At 33.6% G+C, this 12,481-nt stretch overlaps 1 protein-coding gene across 1 annotated transcript; it reads right to left on the reverse strand.

The window, feature by feature from the left end:
* Positions 1-3,657: 3,657 nt before the first annotated feature.
* On the reverse strand, positions 3,658-12,061 carry LOC108479987 (probable cytosolic oligopeptidase A). Its single transcript, XM_017782871.2, has 17 exons — positions 11,314-12,061; positions 10,884-11,051; positions 10,327-10,450; positions 10,003-10,079; positions 9,631-9,783; positions 9,282-9,512; positions 9,125-9,215; positions 8,485-8,606; positions 8,277-8,384; positions 7,927-8,172; positions 7,041-7,186; positions 6,383-6,500; positions 5,599-5,758; positions 5,446-5,477; positions 5,040-5,105; positions 4,636-4,707; positions 3,658-4,410 (listed from the first exon to the last, which is right to left on the reverse strand). The coding sequence occupies exons 1-17, from the start codon at positions 11,743-11,745 to the stop codon at positions 4,324-4,326; spliced, it is 2,433 nt and encodes an 810-aa protein (XP_017638360.1). The 5' UTR covers positions 11,746-12,061; the 3' UTR covers positions 3,658-4,323.
* Between the last annotated feature and the right edge of the window lie 420 nt (positions 12,062-12,481).

Consider the following 12,481-nt stretch of genomic DNA (forward strand, 5'->3'; position numbering starts at 1 on the left):
TTCATTAAATCTCACATACTAGCTGAAAATGCTCCAATACGAATTGATGTTCTAATAGGGCAAACTGTTAGTGCAAAAGAAAGTAATTCATGCCTGAAGCGTGGAAGAGAGGTCGGTTCCAAAGATAAAAATCATCGTAAAAGAAAAGGAACAAACATTTAAGATGGTCATATAGAGGAGGCGGGGGTTTCTGAAGAGACCCATGACTTAACTAATTATAAAAATTAAGAAGAGATTCAGGTACCTAAAAGTGAAAATGAAAATGATGAAAATAAATAGATCTCGATAAGTTATGTCAATACGAGAAAAAGATGGAACAAAAAAAAAATGTAGTTGTCAACAACAATTTTGCTTATAATATTGTTATTAAAATAATAAAAGAAAATGAGGATCCTAAGCCTAAATCTATTGAGGGAAGTAAAAATAGAAAAGATTGTCAAAATGGAAAGATGCAATTTAAGAAGAATTGAATTCACTTTCTAAACGTATAGTTTTTGGACTTGTAGTCCAAACACCTAAAGGTGTAAAGCTGGTAGGATATAAATGGGTATTTGTGCAAAAATGAAATGAAAAAAAAATGAAGTCGTAAGATATGAAGCATGACTTGTAGCACAAGGATTTTCGCAAAGCCTAACATTGATTATGAAGAGACATATTCTCCTGTGGTGGATGCAATCACGTTTAGATATCTTATTAGTTTGCCAGTACGTGAAAAACTTGACATGCATCTAATTAATGTTGTTACAGCCTATTTATATGGTACACTTGATAGTGAAATTTATATGAAAATCCCTGAAAGATTTAAAATCCTAGAAGGATATAGAGTTTCTTGAGAAAATTGCTCGATCAAATTAAATAAAAGTTTATATGGATTAAAACAATTTGGACGTATGTGGTACAATCGTCTTAGTGAATATTTGTTAAAAAAAGGTTACAAAAATGATCAAATTTGTCCATGTGTCTTTATAAAAAGGTTTGGATTAGATTTTGTGATAATAGTTGTTTATATTGATGATCTAAATATTATTGAAACTCTTGAAGAGCTTCAAAATACAATAAATTGTTTAAAGAAAGAATTTGAGTTGAAAGATCTTGGAAAAACAAAGTTTTGTCTTGACTTACAAATCGAGCATTTAAAAGATGAAATTCATGTTCATTAATCAACTTATACAGAAAAGATATTAAATAAATTTTACATGGATAAAACACACCCATTGAGTACTCTGATAGTTGTACGATCATTAAATGTGAATAAAAATCAATTTCGTCCTTGCGAGAATGATAAAGAGTTTCTTGGTCCTGAAGAACCATATCTAAGTGTCATAGGGGCATTGATGTATCTTGAAAATAATACAAGACTTGATATAGCTTTTGCTGAAAACTTGTTAGTAAGATTTAGTTCTTCTCCAACACGTAGACATTGGAATGAAATTAAACATGTATTTAGATATCTCAGAGGGACCATTGATATGAGGTTATTTTATTCAAATGATTCAAAATCCTTATTAGTCGGCTATGGTGATGCTGGATACTTATCAGATCCACATAAGGGTCAATCTCGAACAGGATATTTATTTACATGTGGAGGTACTGTCATATCATGGCGTTCAACAAAACAAAAATTACCCGCAACTTTTTCAAATCATGCAGAAATAATTGCAATGCATAAGGCAAGTCAAGAATGTGTTTGGCTAAGGTTATTAACCCAACATATCCAGAAGATATGTAATTTGCCTTTATAGGAAAAGATGTCAACTATCTTATATGAAGATAATGCAGCATGTATAGCTCAATTGAAGGGTGGTTACATCAAAGGTGATAGAACGAAACATGCTTCATCAAAATTATTCTTCACCTACGATCTTGAGAAAAGAGGTGATATAAATGTTCAACAAATTCGTTCTACTGATAATTTAGCGGATCTTTTTACTAAGGTATTGCCAACTTCAACATTTGAAAGACTACTACACAAGATTGGAATGCGTCAACTCAAAGATGTAATGTAATGTTGTCAGTAGGGAGAGCTTAAAACAAGTTGTACTCTTTTCTTTTAACTAAGGTTTTGTTTCATTGAGTTTTCCTGGTAAAGGTTTTTAATGAGGCAGCTTGTAATAGAAGATTGCGTGATCCCACAGGGAATCTACCAATGGACATCTAAAGGAGAGTGTTATGAATATCTTATTAAATGGATGTCCATCTTGATCAAGATAAAGTTTTGATGTACTTTAAATTCTAATAGTTATTAGAATTTGATCTCAACTTCTTATGCCTATAAAGAGAGACCCTAATAAAGCATTGTGATTATCCCTTTGATTAATAAAGTACATTCTCTATTACTTTCATATTTTCTTTATTCTTTATTTTCTCCATCTCTCTTTATTTTATAACATATTCCTCTTTTTATTTAAAGAAAAAAGCTTAATTGATTTGTTTGAAAAGGCTGGAAATTTTTAAACCCTTAAACCTTCTAAAATTAATTCATTTCTCATGAATATAAATAGAAATCCTGTAAATTTAAACTGACCTTTCAAATTAATAAGCTTTCCGACAAAACTTTAATAAAATTACTGTAGGATTTACTTCCATCTTTGTCGTCCTTGTCTTCTCTATTTTCTTTAAAATGACAGTTTTACATAAAACCACTTCACTTTTGCCAATTTTAACAGCAGTTGGTATATTGTTTTTTTTCTTAAAACAAACTATAAAACCTATCTCAACCCACAAATTTGTTTGGTTGAAGTTAATGAGAGACATAACCTCATCTCAAGGTAGGATTCACAGCTGCCGATCACTGCTTCAGCTTCTTCTTCTAAATTCTCATCTTTATTTATTTTATTTACGATTTCACCTTTAAAATATATTCGTTTTCCCACTTTAATAATTAAATTTTTTAATCTCAATTTGTATTTAAAGTATATTTAATTTTCAATTTGATATCTAAAGTATGCATCTTTTATATTTTTTAGTTCATTTTTTTACAAATGCTAAATTTTTTTTTATAATCAATCATGAAACGTAACGTGGCATATTTATGTAAAAAACAAATAAATATATAAAAAATCTAGAAATATATATATAGTATTTAGAAAAAATAACATATAAATTATAAAATAAAATTTATAAAAAAAGATAATTGAAAAGAAATTAGTTGAAATGAATATTGTTATTACAAAAAAGTAAAAATTGTAATAATGTTAAAAGAAATTGAAAATTTTTAAAAGTTTAAAATATTTTTTATAAAATTCTAAAATATATAAATTTTAAAATTGTATTTATATTAAGTTTTTCTTTTTTGGAATTATTTGAAACTAAAATACCTTTTTAATTTTTATAAAATTATTCAAATCTTTTACATATTATTGCCTTTTAAAATTTATAATTATATATTCTAAGATTTTATATAAAATTTTTTGAACTTTTTTAAATTTTTTATATATTATATATTATCCTTTACATATTTTTAATTAATATAATATATAATATTAAAAAAGACATCATTTTCTAATAACACGACATGAACAATCAATGCCAATCAATAGTCAATCAATTTCAATCCATGGTGAATCAAAGTTAAAATGTTTTAAATATTTAATATTATAATTTTTAATTTTAATTTAAATGCAATATTTTATTTGAACCTAATTATTGCATGATAACTTTTCATTGGCCAAAACATGTCAAGTGATGCTTTTCCATTGATCAAAGTTGTCCAACAATTTCTTTTAACATCCATTACAAAATGAACAAAAAGTAGAAACAATTGATAATTTAGGTACCAAATTGGGAAAAAAAATTACCAAAGTAGAAAAAAAAAAATATATTCTACAAGTCTAAAACAATGATAAACATCCTTAATATTATACATATCTTAACATTAATCCCATCAAATCTTTGATGAATATTAAGTTTTCACCATCTATTTTGCTTCACATTTTCTTAGCATATTACAATTAGAAGCTGCACCCCAACATTTGACTTGATTGTACATGATTCCTTTTTTTTTTTTTTGGATCGAAGAATAAGATCTGAATCTCCATTTTCATGTGAAGTGATGACAAAAAGAGAACACCAAACCAAAGAAAATTTCAGACTATATATATGTCCTTTTAAGGTTTTCAGGCATCTCTAAAGCACTATCCCACATGAACTTAAACCTAGAAGGATTGTGTTTTCTTTTTCTTTTCTTTTGAGGGCAATAACTAGCAAAGTATTGAAGAGCTGAACTGAACATAAACATGGTGTATAATAGCAAATTGAATGACCTGTAAAACTTGCTTCCATGTTCCCTTTGGCAAAACCCTGAATGGCAACTCAAAAAGCAGCTTATGTGCAGGCTGTGACTGGTAATAACCCATTATGCCTGAGCAATGCCTCGGGTGAAGGTTCACGTCCACGGAACTCCACAAACACCTGGACATGCAACATTAAACATGTTAAGCAGATTCAATGAGGAAGCGCTTCTAGGGTCTACATTACAAGTTTCAGTGCCTAACGAGTACTTTAATGGCGATAAGAGTAAAGATCAAAACTTGGTGTATTCTTCCATTAGAAAGTTGCTGAGAAAGTAAAAGAAACGGAATATGATTAAAAATTTTCAGAATTAGGAATGTGAATATACAATTCGCATACACTAACCTCTAATGGTGCCTTTCCACCTCCAAGAGCAAGAACAGTCTCACGGAACTTGTGGCCGATTTCTTTAACAGCCTGTAGGAAAACAATCAATGCATCATGACTCAAGTACTAACAAAAACAGGACCAGAAATTTGATTTAGCAAGCAGTGACTCTTGAAGCAGAGTTTCTGTATGCAACAAAATCAGCATTATAGACGAGTATCCACATTCAATGAAGCTTTTATAGAGAAATGAACATATTGTTGAATATTTTATTAGGACCCACGGCTCTCCAAATGTAAGCAAAGCCATAAAAATTGGTAAGATTTTGATCTACTTTATGTACACATTCGAACAGGAAAATATATAAAAGAGAACAAAATATTGTAGAAACCAATTACGAGTAGCCTTTTTAACCACCATACCTTGCTGTCTTCTAATACAGCATCCTCAAATGCTGAGAAAGCATCTGCAGACAACACTTCTGCCCACTGAAAAATAGCATTTTGAATTTCAAACCACATAGCTATGGGCAAAGGAAAAGGAAAGAAAAGGTATAACAAGGATCCAAACCATGCCCAGAATCCGTTAAAACATCACAAGAACTTAGCAGACAAATACTTGATACAAGATAGACTGAAAATGCAGGCTACAGAGGAAAAAAGAGAAGGAAAAGGAGTAGCAAACAGAGGAGGATCATTAGTTACCTATACAATCTTTCTCAGATTGGTGATAATCAGATCGTTGTAGCTAGTTCCAGCCACAAACATCTAAAACACGTTCCACAGTAGTTTTCTAAGAAAGAGACTAGAAAAAAGATAAGAATTTTACCTTGTAACTATAGTATCCAGCAGCATATCCACCTGGCATTCACAAAGGCTATCAAGTCAAAAATCTCCTTGGTGAAGTCTGCACCAAAACAATAGTACTAAAAAGTACATAAGGGGGCAGAGGGGGGTCGGGCTGGAAGAAGTAGAATTAAACCTGCAAAGATATGGTTGAAACCACTTAGAAATCTATCTTCTGGCAATGGAGGGATCACTTGTGTTATTCTGGAAACTCTCTGATCAACATCATAAACAGATTCTGACCCATCTGGTATGTATTTTGTATGTAGTTCCAAATCCAAGCAAGCAAATCGAATCTGGAAAAAGAAAAAAGATAGAAAGGATCAAACTACTAGAGCAACCACAGATCAACTTCTCCAAAAATTAGTCTCCTTTCATTAGAAGAAAACAACTTAGAAGAGTTAGAGAGCTTACAAGAAACATTGCACGGAGTGACAAAAGGTAGTAAACACAAGTTACAATAAAATATACCCATTGTGTCCATTAAAATCATCTTATGCTACACATTTCTGTAATACTATGTGATTTTCATGGACATAACAGTACCGGCCTTAATGCATAAAAAACAGATGGTTCAGACAAGATGTTTCAATATCATTACAAAGTAGTCCTTTTCTTTTTCTACAGCCCAAATACAAGCCTTTTTAGCTATAACAGTTAATACTAAAGGAGAACATACAAAATGAACCCAACATGGAGGTAAGAGAAGGGATAGAAGGAAAGATAGGTAAGAACAAAAGGAAAAACGAGGAAAAGGAAGGAAGATGAGAGGAACATGGAGCTAATGAACCCTTACAAGGTATCATACCATATATTAAGGTGCAGGTCTCAGTACCACAAGAAGCACTCAGGAAACACATTGTTTCCACATAAAAATATATATACCAAAATGAAACAGGGGCAGAACGAGTTCAACTGACCTGGTAAAGACTTAGAGAACCAGCATGGAAAGTCCTTGCAGCAAGGAGCTTCAAGTATACCTCTTCAGGGAGGCTCTCCCCGGTTTGATAATGTTTTGCAATGCTCATCAATGTATCCCTGCAGCAAAAAAAAAAAAAAAAAATCTACTTATTGAAAGATATAATTGATTGGAAGATGAAATACACATGATACCAATGGAGATCCCAAACATATGGGCATGTGAAACATATTTAGACAAACTAGTTATAGAATGTAGAAAATTTGATGTTAGTCCATTCCCAGGCAACAAAATAATGAGAACAGAGCTCAAGCTTCACAGCCATAAGGATCAAATTGCCATATCTTCTCCTAACCAGTTGTTGTCACATTGTAATATTATGATAAGATGCAACAAGATAGACCAGAAACAGTGTAGTAAAAAGATTAAAGAGTTATAAAAATCCAGAAACCACAAACAAGAGACCATATAACATACCATAAGTATTGGGCTACTTTACATAGCCATACATAGAATAGAAATTTATTATGTAGGGCCTTGTTAGCATATTTTCCACGTGCAAGTACATCTAATTTATTTCTTTTAGCAAGAAAAAGGGAATTTAGTCTGAACACTGAAGCAATCCCAAAGATGATAATTTGGTGGTTGGAGATGTTAACCTGTGGTAACACCAATTTTCCATGAATTGGGAAGGCAACTCAACAGCATCCCACTCAACACCCCGAATGCCAGCAACTAGACCTTCATCTTGCTTGGTCAGCATATGCTGAAGTGCATGGCCAAATTCATGGAAAACAGTCTCAACCTGAGAAGAAATCTGGGAAAATTTTAGCAGCCACTTTGAACATCCAAAAGAGCCATTATTGCTACAATAATCAGTAAAACATGTTAGGATAAAAGCATATCCTATCTTAATCCATAAAAACCACACATGCGGGCAGTATAGGATGGAATAAAGCCAAAATATTTGGAAGAAAGATCTGAGGTTAGCTAAAAATATAATAGTTCATCCTCTCAGACTTGGCTAGTCTTGGCCTTTGTTTAAACAATAATATTATAGAAGATTAGGCTCCCATAGAACCAGGTAGTCTAGCACACATGCATATTTCCTTAATGGGTACATTTATTTAAAAGAGTGTACTAGAGCCATGCTTTTAATTGTAATAAGTTCTAAATAGATGCATTCACGCATCAAGCCTACTAGGAAGGCATGTTGTTTAAATATGCTAACAGTAGAAAACCACTGGCTATGATTGTATGTGCTCAAGGATTATCACCTCATTACTTTAACATGAATGTGATTTACATGAGACTGCTTTAACTGATATATTAATGATAAAAGCAACTTGCTTAGGCGGCTAAAATAATGGTTTTTAGGGATAAGATCAGAAGCAATACTACAAGAGGAAAGGAATTGAAAGAGGCTGCAGATGGGGAAAGCTCTAGGCTTCTGGACCTCAGTTTGCACGTATGATCATTCAGGAATCAGAATACAAGAATTTACTAGCATTAGCATCATACTTAGAACTAATATATTCAACTTACTTCACGGAATGTCATGAGGCTTGGCTTGTCCCCAACTGGTGGTGTTTGATTGCACACCATGTGAGCAACAGGTAACCTTGCTGTGGTACCATTACGGGACAGTACTCGACTTAGAGAAACAACCTCATCCATCCATGCACCTTCCCTTTTCTCTGATGGACGAGAGTATGGATCAAAATAAAAGTAGGCAATTGTGCTACCTGAAGAATCTTTAACACAGTAGAAACGCACATCTTTGTTCCAAACCTTCAAAAATAATAATTATAATAACAAAACTCATTAGGATGTAAAATTAATATTCCATGAGATAGGCAGTGAAGAAATGTGTAGAGGAAGCAAGAAATACTTACAGGAGCTAGACCATCAGCTGGCTCAATATCAATCCCAAAAAGTATCTTAGCAAGGTTGAAAAGGCCATCCATAACCTTTGAAAATGAGAAATATGGCCGGAGTTCTTCCTGTATGATATTTTCATCAGGAAAGACATGTTTTATCACATAAGGACGTCCTGAAGGCATGATTTTTAACTAGGAAATAGAGAAGAGTGAGAGAGTCAACCTCATTGATGTCATATTTTGACTCACGAAGCCTCTCACCCCAGAAGCTTATGTCCCAATGGCTCAAACTATCAGCTTCTGAAGCACCTTGACTTTTGGAGTAACTTTTTAGTTCTTCAACATCTGCAAGGAGCAGAAAGAATTGTATACTAAAATCTCTTTCCATCTATCTTTTGTCTATAAAAGCTTGCAGTAATAATGAAAATATCAAACAGGAACTGTTTAGGATAAATAGGGAAAGCAAGACATGTTGGCTTGAGGAAATCAAGTTCTAAAATTGCATCAAAGAAAAAGCAAACTTCCCGAGTACACCACGAACTTGAATGCGGCATTAAGGTGAATTAACATATCAAATCAGAGAGTAGGTAACGCAAGCCACCATGAAATTAATTGTTGTAGGTGCAGTTTCATTCAAAATAAGCTAGCATATTAATGTATTCCTAACAACAAAAACAGCATGTACAAGTTCAGAAGTGAACTTTAAACTATAAAAGGAAAATGAAAGAAAAACGTTTCATACATAAATTAGAGTCCTTTTAATCAAACAGACAAGTACTGAGGAAAAAGATTCATATGACAAAACAGAGATCGAAAAATTGACAATCTTTTCAACCAAAAAGAAACTAAGTTTAGCATAATACCTTGGACAGCAGCATCCCATGAAGCACTACGAAGCTTTTCTAATAGTTCCTCAGCTTTATCAACACTCGCCATCTTTGTTGCCATGCTTACCTGATCAAATATGCTTTAGTCAGCCTATGAAAAGGATGCAGTCTAGCAGACACTCTGGATTCATACCTCAGCATAATTATTGTAATTGAGAAGCTTAGCCTTTTCCAACCGAAGTTTCAATATCTGGTTGATGATTGGTGTATTATCCAAATCACCACTTGATGCCCGGGTTATATAAGCACGGTAGACTTCCTCACGCAAGGCACGATTACGAGCATGTAGCACAACAGAAATAAAACTTGGAGCATCCAATGTAATCATCCATGGTCCATTCTCAGCAGTTGCATTTTCATGCCCCTAGGCGAGTACAGAGAGAGAACATATATTACATGACAGAAAACAGAAACTGCACAAGACTTGACAATGAGAGACCATTAATAAATGCAAACACATGCTGAAATTTGGAAAAGAATACCTTGGACACTGCTGTTTGAGCAGCTAGCCCAAGAGCAGTTGCAGGCAAACCATCAATTTCTTTCTTATCAGTTATCAGCTTTTCAAACTTCTTTGTGGCATCCAAAACATTCTCACTAAATTTGTGAGACAACCTCCAATTCCTGCAAATTAGCTCACTGTAAATAGAAAAGAATAGCCAAAAGGGATGAACATGATACAATTGAGCATAAATGTTTATATGGTTACAAGAAGAAACCAGACACCAAGAACTTCAAAGGAAACTTGAACAATTACTTTCCCCTCATTTTACTTTTCACAGAAGTTGAGACTTCAAAAGAAGTGTAATATGCCACATTCATTTTACTTCAAATTCATAACTACTATATTGTACTTGTTCAATTTTGTTGAACTGTTCTCTTTTATCATCTTCAAGTGAAACACCATTAAGAACAGCTTCCTTTATCTGGGCTGAATACACACAATAAAACAAAAGAGATATCAGGTCAAACACTCACAGAAACTAAAAGGAATGGAAGAAGCATGTTGTAATGAGAACACTTTCATATCAGCAATTTTGTTTTGTTTTGTTCTTATAACAGAATGCTCATCCTAATATCTGCTATAGCAAGCCAACTAATAGACTGTGCACTCAGTATTGAGTAATGGTTCTAGCGTTGAATTAAGGCACCAAAACGAAAAGGGAACATATACTTACCACCTACAATAAGTTTGCGGGCTTCACTCAACAATTGCCAATCAGGAGATTCTTTAATCGCCTTGAAGGCATTATAGATGGGTTTACTTTGTCCCAATCTTAGTTGGAACTTCACTTTTTCAGGCTGTAAGGAAAAACTAAACATAGTAAGGACAAGAAGTTTGCTTAAATGAGACTGTGGAATAATGCACCGATGCATATTTAATTAATTTCTACAAAATACTAGGATCAAACTGAACAACTGCCAAACCTAATTGCTTCAAAGCCAATAGGAAAACCACAATTTCTGATTCAACCAATAAAAATTAACTCCCTCCCTAGTATATCATGCTGTATGCTAATTCTAATAAGATTTATGCCAATATAATAATAAAAAATTCATGGTTTAATCTAAGACAAGAATGAGATAGTTATTAGATGTCTAAAAGATTGATGCCAAATATTTTGAAGATGGCAATTCAAGCATAAACATTACATTATTAGTTTTTACATATACATACTGCATGTTACATATCTGACTGCTTGCAATCATATAACATAAAGAAACAACAATGTACCTGGACTTCTTCAATGTTAGCACGAAGCTCAGCTGAATCGTTAACAGCCTTAAGATGATTAACCATTCCCCACACAACAGTCAACCGATCAACAATCTTTTCCAATGGCTCCACCAACTTTGGCCATGACGGCTCCAATGTCTTCTCCAATTCATCCAAATCACTCTCCTACTCAACCAACACAAATATATCAAATCAAACACAAATAATCCAGAAACCCCAGATGCTAGAGCATAAAAAAGTTTCAAATTTTAAAAACTCGAACAAATGAAAAATCAAGGCAACCAAAATTTTGAATTCTCAAACAAGGACTAAAACCAGCGAATGATCTAGCAAAGGGAAAACTCACTATCGAACCCTAGAAGAAGGTAAAAAAAAAACCCCTCAAAACCCGGAAATGAAAACAGCCCAAAAGATAAAAACGACATACGAGTTTCTTCAACAAGGAACGAATCCCAGGCCTAACATGTTTGGCTTCAACAATATCAAAAGGTGGAAAGTCGAAATCTTGCAGGAGAGGATTGGAGCCGATGCTATCATCGACGGTAACTGAGGAAGCCAATGAAGGAGGAGAAAGAGAAGAACAAGAAGAAAATGAAGAGGAAGAGGAAGAGAGATAAGGAGAAATAGAGTGATGCAAGGTCTGGAGGCAGAAGGAGAAAGAAGAGGACCAGAGAGGACAAGGGTAGGATTTAAGCAAAGCCTTGGGGGCAAAACGGGGAGAAGAAGAAAAAGGGTGGCGTTTTAGGATGAGATTAATTGAGCGGGAGAGAGAGAAGCGAGTGGAAGCCATTAGCATGTTGACTGTAACAAAGATGGTGTTGAACAAGACTCTGTTTGGGATGTGGCGTATAATTATCATGCTTTTTTGTCATTTTTTTTCTTTTTACTGAGCTTGGATAAAGAGACGTCGATATGTTTTTCCTTGTAGGATGATATTTTAAGATGGGAATCCAGGTCTTGAACCTAAATCATCGCAATGACGCCATTAATGATGGTATTGGGTTGATTAAGGAAGCTGGTATTTTCTTTCCAATTCGGATTCCTTCCTCTCTCGTCAAATGTACTGTCAGAATGGAGCTCAAGTGATTTAAAGTTCAAACTTTTCTAATGTACTTCTAAATTTGGATTCTTTTTACCATGTACAGTCATCTTGAGAACAGATGTCATATTTGTTTATATTTTCTAACAATTCGTTATTGGGCTGAACAAAACTTTTTTTTTTTTTTGGTTAATAAGAGCCTTTATTCAATTAAAAGGTTTGATCTAGAGGAAGACGATATCTGTCGGTCTCAACAACAGGACGGGTCAAAATAAACAAGACTATCATATAAACTCCTAGTTTCATTCATATGAGCTTTTTTTTAGCGAGAGCATCAGCATAGTTCTTACCCTCCCGGTAAGTATGCGAAAAACAACTATATTGTAAGCTGTTCAACGAAGTCTTGCAAATCAAGTAAATTATTAACAAAGTCCCCCGTGTGAGTTAAATCCTAAATTCGAACCTACAGGGGTTTTCACACGGCCTGACATATGCTCGTGTCTATTGCCCGTGTCTCTTATACGACCATGACATGCCCGTGTCTTAGCCCGTGTCT

This window comes from Gossypium arboreum, chromosome 12 (genome assembly GCF_025698485.1).
Source record: "Gossypium arboreum isolate Shixiya-1 chromosome 12, ASM2569848v2, whole genome shotgun sequence".
NCBI classification, from domain to species: domain Eukaryota; kingdom Viridiplantae; phylum Streptophyta; class Magnoliopsida; order Malvales; family Malvaceae; genus Gossypium; species Gossypium arboreum.